A 14,057-nucleotide genomic window follows, 5' to 3' on the forward strand; every position below is an offset into this window, starting at 1 on the left:
ATGCACTGTCGTACGATTATATACTTTATTCAGCAAATAAAGTATGAAATAATACAGGTCGGTTTCAAATATTATTTAACAAAATGTACAATATGGGAGAAAAGAAAAAATCCAGCCAATGTTGAGTGCAGTTATCGTGGACATAATGCTGGTAATCAAATTTCAATTACAGTCTTTTATTGCTGACTTTGCTTCACTTCGGTCCAAGCATTTCTTCAGGCTTTACCCATGCATCGAATTGTTCAGCGGTCAAACCATTCTTCAATGCAGATTCTTTCAAGGTCAACTTCTCCTTATGCGCTTGCTTGGCAATCGCAGCAGCCTAAAAGGACAATCCATTAATTAAGTTCAATACAACAAGTGACTGACAACAAGTGACTGTAGTTTGTCGCAACGTATTTTACCCTATCATAGCCGATGTGATGATTGAGTGCGGTGACCAGCATCAAACTCTCATTCATAATCTTTTTAATATTGTCTGTATTAGCGACAATTCCTTGGACGCAATTCTTTGTAAATACCGACGCAGCGTCTCCCAGGAGTCTGGTAGACCTCAACGTATTGGCAACCATAACCGGTTTGAAGACGTTGAGTTCAAAGTGCCCGTTGCTTCCTCCGATAGAAGTGGCGACGTGGTTACCCATCACTTGAGCGCACACCATCGTAATTGCCTCGCACTGAGTAGGATTCACTTTACCAGGCATTATAGAACTTCCGGGCTCGTTTTCAGGTAACGATAATTCACCGAGTCCGCAACGAGGTCCGCTACCCAGAAATCGTAGGTCGTTCGCGATCTGAAGTTGTCAATGCGCTAAATTGCCATGTGTAATTCATCAACGCGACCACCAGAACTTCTCCGAGACTGACCTTCATTATGGACACGGCTACAGTGTTCAGAGCACCGTGCACCTCGACAATGGCATCGTGGCAAGCTAAGGCTTCAAATTTGTTCGGCGCTGTCACAAAAGGCAGTCCGGTGAGGCTTGCAATTTTCGCCGCAGATTTCTCTGCAAATCCCTTGTAAGTATTCAACCCTGTACCAACTGCGGTTCCCCCCAGAGCCAGCATGTACAACCTCGGCAATGTATCTTGAACTCTCTGTATGCCAAATTCAATCTGTTGTGCGTATGCTATGAGAGAAAATCAGATCAGCTGCAATTGTGTTGACGGAGCGTGCGATTACCGTACGAGGTTTACCTGAAAATTCTTGACCCAAAGTCAAAGGTACAGCGTCTTGGGTGTGAGTGCGGCCAATTTTAATGATGTGCTTGTATTCTTCTGCTTTTGCACTCAATGCCTTATGCAGTTCTTTCAGACCAGGTAATAAAATTTTGTTGATTTCTAAGGCGACAGCGATGTGCATTGCGGTTGGGAATGTGTCATTGGAACTCTGTGATTTGTTCACGTGATCGTTAGGATGCACAGGCTTCTTGGAGCCGAGCTCTCCCCCCAACATTTCAATCGCTCGGTTAGCGATCACCTGAAAAAAAGAACTTTAATTGTACGGTAGCTGCGTAATAGGTATGACGTGACTGAGCCTTTTTGAAGCATGAATTACTTAGATTATTGCACAGTCATCACCTCATTTGTGTTCATGTTGGTTTGGGTACCAGATCCGGTCTGCCAGATCACCAATGGAAAATGATCGTTGTATAACTTCCCACTAATGACCTCATCGGCTGCCTTGCTAATTGCATCTGCAATTTTTGGGTCAAGACCATAGTCTTTGTTTACCTCCGCAGCCGCTTTCTTCAGAATTCCCATTGCACATATAACTGCATACTGTAAAAAAATTGTGGAAAATATAAACCGAACTCACAGTTAGCTTGGTTTCATGTGTTACTCACCGGCATGCGCTCTGAACTGTCTCCAATAGGGAAGTTGAGAACCGATCTGAGTGTTTGGGCTCCATAATACTTGTCGTTTGGGACTTTCAACTCTCCAAAAGTGTCCCTTTCTATTCGATAACCCTTGTTAGATTCCTGCAACATAAATGATTCTTGTCATTATCTTGACCTTACGATTCAAATTGACATTATGAGCTAGGAAATGGCCGATCGATTCTTTCACTTCCACATTGGTAGGCCCATCTGACCTCTGCCGAATAATCGAATTAGAGTTCAGAGTTGCCTTAGGCTTTATATCTTCTCATATTACAATCAAGATAGAAATATATCTATGCTTGTTACTCAACAAATTTACCAACCATTATGTAAGATTGATAATGCAAAGTCAACAAATACTATATGATGTTACTCCTACGGATGACCAAACCGGACTGGCTAGAAAAGAGATCTGATTTTATTCACACTGGTAAACTCTAATGAACTTTGGACTTGTACACAGGGTGTGAAATAATGACTGCTGTACAAATCACATTTGTATTTCCACGTATCAACAATCCAAAAAAAGGTTTGTATTTCAAAAAACAACATCGAGTTCAATGTAATTGTAGAATAATTCATTCAATTCCAAATTTCAGCGCCAAAATTTGGGGAAAATACAATGGAGAATCACATATTTGAAGACGTGCTGGACACAACTTCTAATTGTTTATCTACTCATGACAAGATTGCTGATTGTTGGGCCTCTAAATTTTAGTTCTCATGAAAAAGATAAATAACTTTTATAAGAAACACCCTATAGATATGTTATTTGAAGAGAAAGTGTAGCACCGACCTTGAACGAGTCGATTATTTTTTATTCTTTGCCAATAAGTAGATTTAATAATTCACGATTCTTGAGTCAATTTTATACAAATGAATGTTAATCTCCTTAACAGATATCGAGGGAAAATTCTATCAAAAATGTTTCAGTGAAGGTGGTAGAAAATTGAGATTCCAGCACCAATTTTCAGTTGATTTTTTCAATCAATCAATATAGTCCTTTCATAATTAAATTTCCTCACAAATTCTGGATTGTGAAAAAGTGTGAACGCAACATTGAAAGGTATCATCATGAATTAAACGATAGCTGTTGATATTTTAACTGATCAATTTTCTAAAAATATCTTTCAAATCTAATCGGAAAAGTCATACCTTTGAGAGGTTACATGGTCCCCGACAAAATTCAGCCATTCTGATGTTAATAACACTGGCGATATTTTTCATATGTTTGGATGCACCGAGCACCCGATTATACCTCAAAATACTAAGTGCCATTTTGTTTTAATAAATATTCGAAACGAAACAAGACAGTCAAAATTTCAGATCAAGATCTTATCAGAAAAAAAAGAGCCGGTCAAAAATTGCATAAGAAGATATTGGCCTGCAGACGACACCTTCGTTCAAGGCCGTTCGCTCAGATGTAATACGTCATTCGAAAAACATACGACCTTTTTGAAAATCTTTAAACTTTTGCGGTACAATGCACCGAAAATGAGTACCCATCATTGAATCGTATTGAAATCATACTAATTTTAACGGTGACATGCTGATCTTTCGCATGTTATTACGAATAATAATACAAATTGAAAATTAAAGTTTCATCGATTTTGATCGGTAATTTTCATTGTTGCACTTGTTGAGAGATGGCGTTAAGAATCAAAATTGGGACGATAAAAAAATAAATGAATAGAATAAATAAATAAGACCGCTCAATTTTTTAGCCAATGAAAATTGGCGGTGGCCAAACAGGTCAGTTTGAAATGATCGCGTGGTTATGACGTTCGTCTTTCTCCGTTCAAATTTCGGAGGTTACGTATTCGCGTAGATTAAAAGAAAAAAGCTCCACGATTATGAGAATTATAGTTTTGCCAACGGAGACCCAATTCCCAGGAGATTACGTAGTTATACAAGACGTAGCGTTTATTAAATTTTCATTCAAATTGCAACCTTGTTCGGGTTGTTAGGCATTCGCCATTTTATCTTGTATTGTTTCCGCTACTCGCGAAGCGCTGTTGGCCGCATTACTATTTGTGTGGATGACAGTTTATCTTTTATCGCCGAATATTATTTGCCGATAAAGTTGAACATTTTAGCTGCCTGCTGCCGCTGGAGTGTTGTGTTGGTGAAAATTTTCTAACGTTAAGTTAATTGTGATGATTGTTAAAAAAAAATTAACTATAATAACAATAATACGCGAAAAACTACAATAACTTGAAATAGTAAGATACAAATATTTGTCAATCAAGACGGGGGTATCATTTATATTCGGAAAAATTTTCGCTATTTTAAGTTCGCATAAACATTGCCATAATATTACAGGTTTATCATTTGAGATAATGATTACTTATTATATAATCTTCTGAATGAGGAAATGCTGTGGACTATTGAAAACGTGCGTGTTTTAATTACCATTAAATTTCTAGTACAACGTGTCTCGTATTATGAAAATGTCCGGCCCAGAGAGCTCAGCTGTAATTAGGTAAGGAATTACATTTACCATATATTAGAAAAAATTTGAAAATCCACTTTTTTTTTTATCAATTATAGTCAGTATAATTTGAAATAGGTTATGTTAAACCGGACTTGACGCTCACCCAAGGATACCGGGGATTAGTAATTTAGAAAATAAAATAACATCCTTGTCATTGCACTAGAAATAATCTATCGTTCAATTTTATACATCGTCCTTAATGCGAATACTTAATTAACTGCTTCACTGTTATAAATAGATTCGTAAGAAAAAAAATCACGAGTTTTGAGTCACGGGTCTTTTTGCATTATATTCTATTACTAAGAATCAGATGACGATTGACCTTTTGCAGCTAAGTTTATTTTCCATGGTACAGCAATTAAATTCAATATGTAAAGTTTTACAGATCGCTGGAATGCTCATTTTGTGCAAGCATTCTGTCTTTTGATTGTACGAGTCACCGAAGTGTTATCTTGGTGTCATTATCATAATTCATGGAATCTTAGTTGAAATGTAAACATGCAAATATTTAACGGAGGGTTCATGTATCACGGAAAGTCGGGTATCAATTCTCTTGAAGAAAGTAATAATATCGAACAAAGGTGATGTAATATTCTAATGTACAATTGGCGGCACTTTGCAGGTCAGGGTCTAGAGCCGGTAACACAAACAATAATTTCATAGACATCTTTGATTACTCATGTCGGCGAGTTATACAGTCATTGATTTTTCATACCTCACCTGCCCTGAATAAATCTATGAATAAAAGAGTACAGAACATCTTATGGTTCGGACTATAAATCTACCGTCTAAACTTGAAACGTTTTCCAAGAGTTCTTTATTCTCCTCGCGATTACTCGTGAGCGTTGCAAGGGTTAATTATCAGTTGGGGATAATTCTTAGCATGTACGACGTTATAATAATTGGAATTTAAAAAGATATCTACCAGCAGAAAATGGTACAAATGAGTAAAACGATTTTGCTACATTGTCGTACCTAAAAATAATATCTCTGTTTGTATTACAGACTATTCAACAACGCGGTACATTTGGTAAAATGCATCGTCCGTACCAGCTTTGTTATAATAAACAACGCCTACTGTATACCCACCTATGTTGTATGGATGATGTTACTATTTCCAATAAAATTATATCAGCCCCAAGTTTATTGGCGGATAGAGGGCCTCTTCTTCCACTGGTTACTCGCAATGGTTTCCATGTGGACCTGGTCTGCGGGCTATGACAGTAAACAAAAAACTTTAACTTTCATTGAATGCCCATCCCATTACGTTGTTGCAAAATTAAATGAATCTTTTGATTTTTCAATAGTAATTGAACACGGAGACGATATACAGAGGATTATCAGCGACAGAACGTTGGTAATTGCAAACCACCAGAGTACGGGAGATGTTCCCATGCTAATGACAACGTTCAATGCCAAGCCAAATGTTCTACCGAATCTGATGTGGATTATGGACAGGATATTCAAATTCACAAATTTTGGCATCGTTTCGATTTTACACGATGACTTTTTTATTGTTTCGGTGAGTGAACGTTGAATCATCACCTATTTATAAATTTCACTGCAGTCTTGGAATATGTTAATAGATTCGACTCTGGTCTGATCCATTGTTATCGGGAAGCAATTACTTTGCCTTGTTAGCAACGAACTATAAATATTCATTTTATTTCAGATAACAAATTGTGTGACAAGTACTCGATTCAATTATTGGCATTATGCACGAGGAACTCGCACATAATTCTACATTTTTCTATCTCATAATTTTCTGTTAGTCCCAATAGATAATATCTAAGATCAAAGGTCACAGTTATATAACCCGTGAAATTCTCTTACGAAATCACATTTCCAGTGATTTTTGGACGCTAAAATTCATACCAAAAGATATGATTATTCTAAAATACATTTAATAATTTACAGGGTCGTGACAAGCGAGGAGAAAGTTTGAAACAATTGGAAAACCATTTAAAGGAATCCTTTGTACCTCTGGACCGGAAATGGATGGTCCTGTTTCCCGAAGGTGGCTTTTTACGCAAAAGACGTGAAACCTCTCAGAGATACGCTAAAAAGAATAATCTACCAATATTGGAATACGTTACGTTACCCAGAGTCGGAGCTATGCAAACAATATATGACGTTATCGGTCCACGTCAGAATAATAATTCCATAGACCATCAGTTAAACAATAGATCAGGTGAAAATTTTCTCTTGAGTCCTTCAGAGTCATTGATTTCTATTCGATTTTCTTCCCGAATTGACAAAAATATAACTATATTTCCTTCTGTTTTAGATATGACCGTAGCTAGACCACAATTAAGTTGGGTCTTAGATATAACAATAGCATATCCCCAGGGTAAACCGATAGATTTACCAACGATTATTACTGGTTTCCGACCACCCTGCGATACGGTACTATTCTACCGAGTGTATCCTAGTTCGCAGGTAAATGAATGCGAAATTTATTTCTTTATTATTCAGAAGCTCGACGTGTTTGGAGGTAATTTAATTTTTCTTTATTTTCACAGGTACCGAGAGAGCCTGAGTTGTTGACGAAATGGCTCTACGACAGATGGGTAGAAAAGGAAGCACTATTGGAGAATTTTTACAAATATGGAACATTTCCAAAGGCGTCTGGAACGTCCCAAACTGGTTCAAAGATCCAACAAGACCCTTTACGTTTTCTAGTCCTTCATCTGTTCTTCATAACCTCTAGTTATATCCATTACAACATGCTTGCGTATGTTTGGTCCTACATTTGGTAAGTCGTTGTATTTTTAATGTGTGAATGCAAGTGAATGTATCTATCAACTTTAGCGCATATGTAATTTGACGGAGCGGAAGGAGGAGGGTGAGAATAGTATGAAAATTACGATAAAATTAAATCGAATCGAATAAAAAAAATACTCTTCTGATCGCGCGTTAACCTTCGATATACAAAACATATCGCAGAAACAAACACCGATTATGTCTTATCTCCAGCAATATTTCAACCGAGGACCTATTCGACCGACAATGTTTAACAAATAATAATGGAACCACATTATCAATTAGGAAATTAATTTTACAAGTAACACCCCACGAGAACTGTTTTTGCATATTGCTCAAGACGATCACGCTCTATTCCGCAAATTTAATATTTTTCACTGTTTTTCTTCATTTTTCTTTTCTCTTTTCGTCCTTTTTCCTTGATTTTTCAATCATTTTTTTCTTGCAATCAACTCAATCAGGGGCTGAAAAATTGTAAGTTTAGCAAAAGTAAAACCATCCTAAATCCTAATCCTAAATCTACCAGCTATTCACCTACCCATTTATCTATTTAAACTAACATTAGCTTCGAGATAATATAATCTTTAATTGATTTAGATAATCATTAATTCAGCGTAATTAATTTCAATCCTAAAGTAGCGTTATAATGTCGTCATATCTATATCCTTGACCCGCGCACGATTGCGTTCTCATTACTTTATAATACTAATACACCTATTCACACCTGATACAAATCTATAAACACATATGCGCACGTGTGTAATTGTGTGTGCGATAATATATAATAAAAAGCAAAAAAAAAAACCTGAACAAAAAAAAAGTAAAACTAACTTTACACCCTCTCACACAAATAATAAATACTCTATTGAAGAAAAGAAATTTAAAAATAAATAAAAACATAAAATGGAATTGCATAATAGTATACATATATACACACACAGACCTAACACCTGAAACAATAAAATAATTTGCAGTGTTGAAAAGAATTAAAATTATATTTCATATGAAAAAACTACAGAGACGGAGAAGAAAGAGAAAGAGATAAAAAACAACAGAAAACAAACATAAAGAGAATATATAATAGTATATATATAAGTACATGTTATATTAAGCAAAATAGTTACGAAAAATATCGATGAATTTTTTAAATTTTGTTCTCGCAAATTTCTTTGTAAGTGATTTATTAGTCGTTATCATAGGCGAATGTAAAGTTTCATTGCATTGGGATAATTCGTCGTGATTTACCCTATTTTAGAGTATCGAATTTGCGAAAGGGAACTTGAAATGAAAAGAAATAAAAATTTGAACAAATCAATCGCAAATCGAGTAACACAGTTTCGAGTCGAGGATAGCTGTAACAATTATTGTCAAGATGGAATTTAAATTTTCTTCACATACATACGTATACATAATATCCTATCACGTTTCGCGATTCGTGTATAAAAAAATGTATTTTTTATTCAACGTAACACGTCCTATTTTATTTTTTATTTTTTTCAAACCAATTATTGCATATGTATATATACGATAGGAAGAGGTATTAGGTATCGCATACATGCTCATGTATTTGAATCGCAAAACAAGTTTGACGGGAAAAAACGAAAACTATTTTTCTCCCCCCCGAAATAAACTAAATACAGAAATAAAAGTCAAAGAATCAGGAGAGATGAATTCTTGACGATAAAATCATTTTCAACACCGATGTAAAACTTGTATTATATATCACTTGAACGTGCGTTTGAACTTATTGGTAGAATAATCGAATGCTAACAATTTCGTTTAATAATATTCGCATACCTAATATTTTTGTGAACAAAATAACATTAATTATTCTTCTCTTTTCTTTTTATTTCTATTATTTCCTCCGTTTTTCTAGAAATTTTTGTTTTTCTTAATTTATTTACAAAAGGACCAAGGGAACGACGTGACGGTAGTTAAATTATTACCAAACTTTGGCTCAATCCACGATAATAATGAAATTTTCTGTAATCAACGATAATCACGTTTACACCCAAGGAGTTATAGCACACGTGTGATATAGAATCAAGATTGAAATTGAAATTATTATTATTTTTTTTCTTTTCCGTTGTATATTCTTTATTCAGATACGCTTGCCATCCGATTTAAGATCAATATTATCAACTATCTCTTATTGAAGAATCCATCCACACTAGTCTAGCGATCTGGATTTTCCAATCATTTAGTCAAATCCTGAATTGTCAGCGCTGTGAATTAGGAGGTTCGACAATATTTGAAGAATAAAAAAAAAAGACAAATTAAAAAACTAAACGAAGTCAATATATTAAGAAACGACTACGTAACGTTTCATCTAGTTTTAAAAATCGCAAATGTGTCTTACTATTACTACTGCTCCTACTATTATTATTATTATTGTTATTATTAACATTATTATTATTCTTATGGTTATTGATACTATTATTATTATTCGACGACAGCTATATTATACGAATACCCTTCTAATTCATAGCGATATTATGTCGTTAACCAGTTGCATTTGTTTGCATTTACGTTGATTTCCTTTTCTATTTTGCAAAGCTGTGTGTACGCTAACCGATAGTTTTCTTCCCTTTTTTTTTCGCGAATACAGAATATCATTTGGTTTTCTTTCTTTTTGAACTAAAAAAGAAAACGAAGAATAAAAAAAAAGCTTCGCTATAAATAATTAATAATAATGATCGATGAACCGTCTCTGATTATGTGCATTTTGTAGTATGGAGTGAATTGAAAAAATTGCCTATAGTGTATAATTCAACGTATGAATGAGAGACAAGTTTTTAAAATAATAATTAGATTTTTAATTATAATTACTATTATTATTATTATTAATACTATCATTGCTGTTATTATTATCATTATCAATGTCTAACACAATCGAATTCTCTGATTTGAGCACTGTCATTTTATCAATGCGATGACGATTTGAGAAAAAAAGAAAGAAAAAAACAACAAAAAACATCAAATAAATTAATTGATTAAAAATGAAATAGATAAATTTTACTCTTTCTGTTTTCTGAAATAGAACTAAATGTCACGACGATAACTGTGTGTTGTGTTGTAACGATTGAAAAGGAACTAAAGAAGAAAGACAAAAACAAAAAGAACAATAAATAAACAAAATAAATAGTTAATAAAAATAGAATTTATTATTATGCAATTTTTTATCATTGTAGAAATCACTGACAAATATTTCATACGAATTAATCCAAAGGAAATTTAGTTGTAGGTATAATGAGATTTTTCGTACGTCTGAGAAGGAGGAACTGTCTTACAAAAAAAAGAAAAGAAAAATGGCATATTGTTTCATTAAACTAACTGAAACTGATCAGTTGAAAACAGAAAAAAAAACTTTTAGAGACAGTTCAGTATTGCCCTTTTATCAAATTTGAAATGTGACCAAGCTTTGGAACGAAATTGTACAGGGATATTGTCTACCATCTCAACAGGCGTGGGTGGTGTATTTTTGCGATCACCTCCGCTGTAAGTTGATACTGACTTTGGATTTGTCGATAGCGGAGAGTCGTAGGCACTGTTGGATGATTTTCGACCAGCTTCACCGAATAATAGCGATTTTATGTTGCCGTCCAATGATTTAACTTGACCGTTGTGATATACTTGCGTGAATGTCTTGTCACCTATTTTTGAAATGAGAATCAGAATAATAATTTCGTAATAACAACTGGCTGATCAAAAGAATCTTTTCTTTTTATTTTTGTAAAGAACATAAGAATTGAAATCACCTGATTTGTCGACCCTGACATTTTGTGACTTTGAATTACTACCGCTGTTGTAAAATTTGTCACCTCGTTTACCAGGATTCGATACCGGTCGTGTTGTTGTTGTTGTCGTTATTGGTTCGCCATGAATTTCAACATTTTGTGGACTTCCAAACAAATCACGTTGTAATGATTGATTGCGAGCTTGCGGACTGTCGATTAACTGCTTGGCTAATGATGCCGGGGAATTGTCTTCACCTGGTTCACCAAATAGGTTACGCTTAAACGCACCCTTCATCGAATTACCTTTGGCCTCGTGAATACTCTGGCGACTACGACCAGGGGAAGTATTAGACTGATGTGGATTCTGTAATATGAATAAACCAAAGCTGGTTAGATAAAAAATAAATGTGAATCATTGATTCTGAATAATTGTAATCACCTGAGCAGATTGTGAGATCATTTGCTGCTGACGTTTACTTTTAGAAACAGATTCTACATCTCCGAGAGATTTGTGCCTGTGCCTTCTCGTTGCTGTCATACCCTTTTCGCGCTGCTGTTTTTCGGCAACCCAGCGTTTCATACGTCTAAGATGAAGTGAATGACATATTTTTTTATTGTTTTACATCAGCAGTAAATTTGATATGAGACCAACTAGATATGAGCACTCACTTGACAAATGGTACAACCATAAAGAATGCGTTTGGTCCTACACCTATCTTAACTTTAGGTGTCATGTCTTTTTTGTTATTTGGTAAATCTGCTAGAACAAACCATTCAACGTTTTTTATTTCCTTGCGAGTTTTCGGTTGGAATTTAGTATCCTTCTGAACTCCTGATATTATGTAGAGTCTTACTAATTGATCATTTATTGTTGACTCTATGTACTCATTTTTGTCTATTAAATTTGATATATCAAATCCAGTCTCTTCCAGGACCTCTCTAACGGCGCAGTGAGAGGGATCTTCGTCTTCATTTACTTTTCCTTTAGGGAAACCCCAGCTATTCTTTGCCCAGTAGCTCTGAACCAGCAAAACCTTACTGAGATCCTCGTTTAATACTATGGCTCCAAAAGTAGGTACGCTTTGTTTATATTCTCTCCATTGATCAATTACAGATTCTATGTGAGCTACATGAGGTTTTAGGAAAGGAATGTGCTGAAAAATGTGCTTAGCAAATTCTTTCATGTTACATTGTCTTAATTTTGGGTTTTCTTCGGTGCAATAAAAGTCTAGATAAAACCAGTGAGCCAATTCTATTTGGAAACAAATCCTGACCAAGTCCTTTCTTTCTTCTTCTGGCACGTTGATGATGAATCGACTGGAAAATTAAACACTTGTAGGAGATTTGGCAGTATTGGCAGAAAAAAAATATACTGCAGCATAGGACTAACCTGCTAAGGTCATCAAGAATGTCAAGAGGAATAGAATGTTCTGCCATTACTATCCCTTGGTGTGTCGTTGCGTAAAAAAATAAGTCTTTTTTCTTTCTCTTCTTCAAAAATAGTCTATCACAAGTATTATTTCGCTATGCAATAAATTGAAAGTTGAATGTTTACCATTATTTGTGATGAAAAACATTAAACTCAGCTACGCACTCACGTTAGTAATTTTTCTACTGAACCATGGTACTGAACATTCTGAAAAACAATATACATATGACTGCAATACGCCACCTGGAATTTCAAATTCGTTCTACAGTTTCGTAGCAGTTGTCGAAGATCGTGGACTGATTTGTGTTTACTTCCATTTCACGTATCTCTTGAGCCTGTTTTTCGTTCAAAATGCCATACGCTAATCAGCCCTCTGTTCACATTACAGATTTGACTGAGGAAAATGTCAAGTTTCAAGTAGAAGACACAGAATTGAGGTGAAATTATCATAACGTAGCCTAACTAACTGTAACCTATGATGTTTGATCTTGGTTCGATCAGTGTACTTAAGCTGAATTATTTTTTCTAAATTCTCAGCGTAGCAAATAGTATGCGCAGGGTTTTCATAGCAGAAACTCCTACTATGGCTATCGACTGGATCCAGCTAGAGGCAAATTCCACAGTATTGAGCGATGAGTTTCTTGCCCATAGAATAGGAATGATACCTTTGATCAGTGACGATGTAAGAAAGCATCGTTACCTAAATTTCCGCATCTACTCATATCTATGAACCTCCCATAATTGTTGTTATTCTGTTCAGGTCGTTGACAGAATTTTGTACACCCGAGATTGCCAGTGTATGGATTTTTGCCCAGACTGTAGCGTTGAATTTACATTAGATGTCAAGTGCCTTGAGGATCAAACAAGGCACGTTACAACGGCTGATTTGAAATCGAGTGATCCAAGAGTTTTACCTGTAACGTCAAGGCACAGGGAGGACGATGCTAGCGAGTACGGAGAGACAGACGGTATGTTAAATTTCTTGGTGAAAAAGAGTTATGTCAACATTCTTCTCTATGTTCCAGAAATATTGATAGTCAAACTGCGAAAAGGACAAGAGCTGAAGCTTAGGGCATACGCGAAAAAGGGTTTTGGTAAAGAGCACGCTAAGTGGAACCCAACAGCTGGAGTGAGTTTTGAATATGATCCTGACAATGCCATGCGGCATACATTGTTCCCAAAGCCAGACGAATGGCCTAAGTCAGAATATAGCGAGCTTGAGGAAGATCAATGTAAGTCCAGGATTGCTTCATTGTTTTTCCAGTGTCGAAGCTTTTGTGCTGATACGATCCGCTATTCATTCATTTACAACCCGCAGATGAGGCACCCTTCAATTGGGAAGCAAAACCAAACAAGTATTACTTCAATGTTGAGAGCAGTGGTGCTTTGAGACCTGAAAATATCGTGATGATGGGAATAGTGGCTCTCAAAAACAAGCTGTCTAATCTCCAGACGCAACTCAGTCACGAGGTTCAAAATGACGCGCTCAGCATTCATCATTAATCCAATACATTTTTGTATCTTCAGCTGATGTAAATAATGTTACATCGGTGATAGGACGTCTTGGGTACATCCATAATAACAATAATAATGATAATTGATTCCTTTCCGGTAATTGATTCTACCATATTATAACGGAAATGTCACTGTATTTATTGTACTTTTGAAAGTTGAAGTACGACGCCGTAAATTTTTTGTTCAATTTTGAATTCAGTTCGTATGATCGAAGCTAGGGAACTTTAAATTGAACT

The 14,057-nt window shown here is 35.4% G+C and overlaps 4 protein-coding genes across 7 annotated transcripts; 2 read left to right on the forward strand and 2 right to left on the reverse strand.

Annotated features, from left to right (window-relative positions):
• Nucleotide 1: 1 nt before the first annotated feature.
• Nucleotides 2–3,402, reverse strand: LOC105686383 (fumarate hydratase, mitochondrial-like). 2 transcript variants are annotated; one of them, XM_012401132.3, is made up of 7 exons: nucleotides 3,039–3,402; nucleotides 1,848–1,982; nucleotides 1,582–1,782; nucleotides 1,198–1,480; nucleotides 868–1,130; nucleotides 405–794; nucleotides 2–322 (listed from the first exon to the last, which is right to left on the reverse strand). In XM_012401132.3, the coding sequence occupies exons 1-7, from the start codon at nucleotides 3,159–3,161 to the stop codon at nucleotides 194–196; spliced, it is 1,524 nt and encodes a 507-aa protein (XP_012256555.2). In that variant the 5' UTR covers nucleotides 3,162–3,402; the 3' UTR covers nucleotides 2–193. The 2 variants fall into 2 exon arrangements, with proteins under 2 accessions (XP_012256555.2, XP_012256556.2); XM_012401133.3 differs by lacking the exon at nucleotides 3,039–3,402 and adding an exon at nucleotides 2,207–2,346.
• A 549-nt stretch (nucleotides 3,403–3,951) lies between these two features.
• Nucleotides 3,952–8,031, forward strand: LOC105686215 (acyl-CoA:lysophosphatidylglycerol acyltransferase 1-like). 2 transcript variants are annotated; one of them, XM_012400849.4, is made up of 7 exons: nucleotides 3,952–4,105; nucleotides 4,206–4,365; nucleotides 5,383–5,600; nucleotides 5,685–5,899; nucleotides 6,295–6,568; nucleotides 6,665–6,816; nucleotides 6,900–8,031. In XM_012400849.4, exons 2-7 carry the CDS (start codon nucleotides 4,328–4,330, stop codon nucleotides 7,134–7,136), a joined length of 1,134 nt encoding a protein of 377 aa, XP_012256272.1. In that variant the 5' UTR covers nucleotides 3,952–4,105; nucleotides 4,206–4,327; the 3' UTR covers nucleotides 7,137–8,031. The 2 variants fall into 2 exon arrangements, with proteins under 2 accessions (XP_012256272.1, XP_012256274.1); XM_012400851.3 differs by lacking the exons at nucleotides 3,952–4,105; nucleotides 4,206–4,365 and adding an exon at nucleotides 4,919–5,314.
• Nucleotides 8,032–10,282: 2,251 nt separating this feature from the next.
• LOC105686697 (m7GpppN-mRNA hydrolase) lies at nucleotides 10,283–12,474 on the reverse strand. The gene is made up of 5 exons (XM_012401762.3): nucleotides 12,268–12,474; nucleotides 11,547–12,194; nucleotides 11,317–11,461; nucleotides 10,899–11,241; nucleotides 10,283–10,793 (listed from the first exon to the last, which is right to left on the reverse strand). The coding sequence occupies exons 1-5, from the start codon at nucleotides 12,312–12,314 to the stop codon at nucleotides 10,510–10,512; spliced, it is 1,467 nt and encodes a 488-aa protein (XP_012257185.2). The 5' UTR covers nucleotides 12,315–12,474; the 3' UTR covers nucleotides 10,283–10,509.
• A 91-nt stretch (nucleotides 12,475–12,565) lies between these two features.
• On the forward strand, nucleotides 12,566–13,921 carry LOC105686698 (DNA-directed RNA polymerase II subunit RPB3). 2 transcript variants are annotated; one of them, XM_012401763.3, is made up of 5 exons: nucleotides 12,566–12,743; nucleotides 12,844–12,988; nucleotides 13,067–13,274; nucleotides 13,332–13,538; nucleotides 13,625–13,921. In XM_012401763.3, the coding sequence occupies exons 1-5, from the start codon at nucleotides 12,658–12,660 to the stop codon at nucleotides 13,807–13,809; spliced, it is 831 nt and encodes a 276-aa protein (XP_012257186.1). In that variant the 5' UTR covers nucleotides 12,566–12,657; the 3' UTR covers nucleotides 13,810–13,921. The 2 variants fall into 2 exon arrangements, with proteins under 2 accessions (XP_012257186.1, XP_048515706.1); XM_048659749.1 differs by having other exon boundaries at nucleotides 12,602–12,743; nucleotides 12,849–12,988.
• The last annotated feature ends 136 nt before the right edge of the window (nucleotides 13,922–14,057 follow it).

Source organism: Athalia rosae, chromosome 8, assembly GCF_917208135.1.
Source record: "Athalia rosae chromosome 8, iyAthRosa1.1, whole genome shotgun sequence".
NCBI lineage: Eukaryota > Metazoa > Arthropoda > Insecta > Hymenoptera > Athaliidae > Athalia > Athalia rosae.

Bases quoted from the DNA above. Each gene is read 5' to 3' on its own strand.
- LOC105686383 (XM_012401132.3), bottom strand. From the start codon at position 3,161: ATGGCACTTAGTATTTTGAGGTATAATCGGGTGCTCGGTGCATCCAAA. The intron at 1,983-3,038 runs GTATGACTTTTC...TTTATGTTGCAG, and splicing joins GACCATGTAACCTCTCAAAG to GAATCTAACAAGGGTTATCG. The intron at 1,131-1,197 runs GTAAACCTCGTA...TTTCTCTCATAG, and splicing joins TTTGGGTCAAGAATTTTCAG to CATACGCACAACAGATTGAA.
- LOC105686215 (XM_012400849.4), top strand. From the start codon at position 4,328: ATGAAAATGTCCGGCCCAGAGAGCTCAGCTGTAATTAG. The intron at 6,569-6,664 runs GTGAAAATTTTC...CTTCTGTTTTAG, and splicing joins TCAGTTAAACAATAGATCAG to ATATGACCGTAGCTAGACCA. The intron at 6,817-6,899 runs GTAAATGAATGC...TTATTTTCACAG, and splicing joins GAGTGTATCCTAGTTCGCAG to GTACCGAGAGAGCCTGAGTT.
- LOC105686697 (XM_012401762.3), bottom strand. From the start codon at position 12,314: ATGGCAGAACATTCTATTCCTCTTGACATTCTTGATGACCTTAGCAG. The intron at 11,242-11,316 runs GTGATTACAATT...TTCATATTACAG, and splicing joins TGATCTCACAATCTGCTCAG to AATCCACATCAGTCTAATAC. The intron at 10,794-10,898 runs GTGATTTCAATT...TTTCAAAAATAG, and splicing joins TGTCAGGGTCGACAAATCAG to GTGACAAGACATTCACGCAA.
- LOC105686698 (XM_012401763.3), top strand. From the start codon at position 12,658: ATGCCATACGCTAATCAGCCCTCTGTTCACATTACAGATTTGACTGAG. The intron at 12,744-12,843 runs GTGAAATTATCA...CTAAATTCTCAG, and splicing joins GTAGAAGACACAGAATTGAG to CGTAGCAAATAGTATGCGCA. The intron at 13,275-13,331 runs GTATGTTAAATT...TCTATGTTCCAG, and splicing joins CGAGTACGGAGAGACAGACG to AAATATTGATAGTCAAACTG.